We start from the raw sequence: 3,981 nt of genomic DNA, 5'->3' as shown, positions 1-3,981 counted from the left end.
CTGTCTGTTCTCTTGTTCCCTCTTTTCACCACATTATTATATGGGCAAAAACCTCATCCTCACATTCCACGATCTCAATGTATGTTTCTTTATATTATATATTATTAAGTGGACATTTTTAATATGCTACCTTGGGATCATACGCACGAAAAACGAACCAAATTTACCATTTGTGGTATTCATTTTCTTCATATCATGATGAAATAAAAGCCAGCAGAAAAATCAATTCTTATAGTGGGAATCTACACAGAAGAGAGACAAATTCAACTCCAAAGATGATAGAGAAGCGTGGGAATCTGCAACAGATAATGCCGGGAGAAATGGTAGGTTAGGAGGTGATAGCAAATTGCCATATTTGTCATTATTAGACATATTTGTCAACAGAGATTGCAAGAGGGCCAAGAAGAAGTCATACTCGTCATTATTATACACAACCCGCATTCTTTCTTATACAGATATTGCCAACCCTTATTCAGAGCGCTGTGTTAAATACTGTCATTTTCAAAGATGTCTTCTTCTTGACCTTAGTGCACCATGCTGTTTTTTTCACTACTATAGTTTTCTTTCAAATACGACACATGATAAATATACCCCGAAGAGATCGTGATCTTTAAAACCCTAATTAAAAATTTTAATTTACCAACGTGTTTCTAGAATGGAAGTCGCCATTAGCAAAGCCCCACTTCAGAATAATACAAGATTAACAAAATCCCCTTTCCGATGAAATCTTATTTATTATTAACTTTCAAATCCCGTTTCCGATGAAATCTCATTTCTTATTAATAAGGCACACAATTTTGGACAACACAGCTGTGGCCATTATTGGGAACGTTTAGGAAAATGGGGAAGTTGCAGGATTGCCCTTTCCATCTAGGGAAAATTGCCCAGCAGAAAGTTGTAAATGAAGATGGGCTCCTGTTTCCGATGGTTCTGTTGCCCCAAGATGTGAGTGATGAGGGTAACACCTTACAATCCTTTCTCCACACAATTGAAAGCAACAGAGAGTGGATCGACGATCATCTGAAGAAGGTGGGAGCGTTGCTTTTCAGAGGATTTCCTCTCAAATCTGCATCAGATTTCAACGCCGTTATGGAAGCTTTTGGGTGGGATGAAATGGCATATTTGGGAGCAGCTTCAAGAATAAGGGTTGAGGGAAGGGTTTTTACCGCAAATGAAGCTCCTCTCCATCAACCCATCAAATTTCACCATGAGATGGCTTTGGTATGTTTCTACCCCTACTGAAAACGTCCGATTATCACTAGTCTGTATTTGGTTTATTTGCAATATCATCATGAAAGAAATTTTTAGTGAATCAACTGAGTAGTTTGATTACAGAATCAGATCTATACCTGTGAAGAAGTGTTCTGTTTTTTAGACGGTCAAGGTGGTTCAGTATTGGAAAAATAGACCTGATTTTTCTCACCTTTAGTTGAATTCGATTTTAACGTCCTTTTTTACTTGTTAGAATTTCCGGATATAATCAAAGTATTTTTGTTTTTTAATATATTTTATATCATATATCTATTTAAAACATAAAATGTTCAGTCAATTTTTTTAATTAAATTACAGATTTAGAATTGCAATAAAATTAAAAACAAGTATTCCGTCATCTGTGTTCTATGGTTTTAATTATATATGTTTCTTTTGGTGAGGCAGTTTGAAGACTTCCCAACCAAATTAGCTTTTTATTGTGAGATTGCTCCTCCAGATGGAGGGCAGACTGCAATTTTGTTAAGTCATAAGATTACTGAAAGAATGGAAGAGAAATACCCTGAATTTGTTACCAAACTCGAAAAAGAAGGGTTGATTTATTCTGCCATTTTTCCTGCGGACGACGATCCTAATGATTTCTTGATAGGATGGCAGACCTTGTACAAAACCAAGGATAAGGAAGAAGCACAAAGAAAGTAAGAATTACGTTGAATTTTTGTATTTTCCATATATTTTATTCAGGAGTTTTTATTCAAAATTAATGGAATATATATTTATGAATTTGTTTCTAGGGCTTTAGATGGTGGATTGAAAATATCGAAGTTGACTTGGGATGGGAACAAAATGACCTTTCAGATAGAAGCCAGTGATTCTATGAGAATTGTAGATGGGGATAAGAAAGCTTGGTTCAATCTTTTAACATTTAATGATCTAAAGAATGCTCCTATACTAGGAGATGGATCTGTAATTCCCAAAGAGGTCATTGAATCATGCCTCCAAATTGCTGAAGAGGAGGCCATTGAAGTGAAATGGGAAGTTGCTGATGTGGTTGTCTTAGACAACAGGTTTGTAATGCATGCAAGAAGGCCTTCAAAACCACCAAGAAGAATACTTGCTGCCTTTTGCAAGTAATAGACATATTGATGTTTACTAAAACTAGACTATATTTATGTTGCTTATGTTGTTATACATGGAAAACTATAAATTAGAAATTACTTATATTTAATTATGTTAGAAATAAACTTTGAACTCTATATATGTGTCAATAAAATGGATTTTAATAGCCAAAACATTTATGTGCTATTAATAGGATAGTATTAATTAGATACTATAAATAGTCAATAATTATATAAAAAATAAATATTTTTCTGTGAAATACAGTGAAGTTGGTAGAATTGTTTGAATGTAATGGTAGTTGATAACATCTAAATGTTGAATTTTTTATGATTTCAAAAAATTAATATTTATCTCTTATAACAAACCACATTTTTTTTAACAAAGACCAATGCATGGATGGCTTAAAATGATTTACTTGTTTGTAAGTAATGCAATTTTTAAGAAAACTTTTTAAGTTCAATATTTCATATCATGGTATAATAGATTACTTAGTTTATAATTTAAGGGGCACTTTTTATAGTATCCAACATCATTGTTGTTGAAATCCGTGTCTAGCACTCAAGAGGGATTTGAATTTTGGTCCCCATAAAAAAAATTGTATTGTTAATATAATAATAAAAATAAGATAATAATAATATGCTATTTAGAATAATATTATTTTAGTTAATATAATATAAAAAAATAGATTATAAAATATTATTATTAATATAAGATTATAAAAATATAATACATAGAATAACAATATTTTAGTTATTATAATATTAAATATTTATAAGTTATAATAATAGAAGTAATATAATAATTCTAATATTAACAATATAGTATTAATATTTTTAATAATATATTAATAAAATATATAAAAATTTATACTATAATGTTATAATATATTTTGTTGGTTAATAGATTAAACCTCATAATTTAAAACAATTATAATATAATAATAATAATTTAATATGTATTCTAATTTTTAAAATATAATAATTAAAATACAATAATATAAGAATCTTAATGTTTATCTATATGACACTAACCCTAACCTAACCTCGAATCTAACCATATTTCTATTTGAACCTTAGCATAACTATAAACTAGAGATTTAACCTAAGCTTAACTTAAGAGGAAGTATAAACATAACCTTAATTTAACCATAATCCTATTATTGAAAAAAACAAATTAGTAATATTATTTTAGTTAGGTTAGGTTATTCTCATGAACTTTAATAATATAAAAATTTGATAATAATATAATATTTAGAATAGCAATATTTTAGTTATTAGTTAGGGCTACCGTAGTGTAATTTAATACCTTGTCACTTATAAATGGAATAGAATTAGATTATATTACAATATATATTGTTATTTCTCATATAAATTCATTTCTCAAAATAAAAAATAAAATAAAAGTACAATACATATAACTTTAACCACAAGGTATATAATTCTAAGTTACAATTATAATTCAAATCACATTGTTTATTTCTATTTCTAAATTATATATTTTGAACCTTTTAATTTCACTTTCACAAAGATTTACTAATAGAATAAGAATCAACTAATTCAAACAACCTTTCTTATTCTTAACATTAAAATATAATAATAGTTACAAAAAAATAAAATATTAGATGCTTCATTTTTTCTATCAATAATTAGTTTT

The 3,981-nt window shown here is 28.7% G+C and overlaps 1 protein-coding gene across 1 annotated transcript; it reads left to right on the top strand.

Annotated features, from left to right (window-relative positions):
- Positions 1–690: 690 nt before the first annotated feature.
- On the top strand, positions 691–2,428 carry LOC131043675 (clavaminate synthase-like protein At3g21360). The gene is made up of 3 exons (XM_057976906.2): positions 691–1,221; positions 1,657–1,907; positions 2,004–2,428. The coding sequence occupies exons 1-3, from the start codon at positions 841–843 to the stop codon at positions 2,341–2,343; spliced, it is 972 nt and encodes a 323-aa protein (XP_057832889.2). The 5' UTR covers positions 691–840; the 3' UTR covers positions 2,344–2,428.
- Positions 2,429–3,981: the final 1,553 nt, after the last annotated feature.

The sequence above is a fragment of the Cryptomeria japonica genome, chromosome 8, assembly GCF_030272615.1.
Source record: "Cryptomeria japonica chromosome 8, Sugi_1.0, whole genome shotgun sequence".
Taxonomy (NCBI): Eukaryota; Viridiplantae; Streptophyta; class Pinopsida; order Cupressales; family Cupressaceae; genus Cryptomeria; species Cryptomeria japonica.
This window is presented reverse-complemented; position numbering and strand designations above follow the sequence as displayed.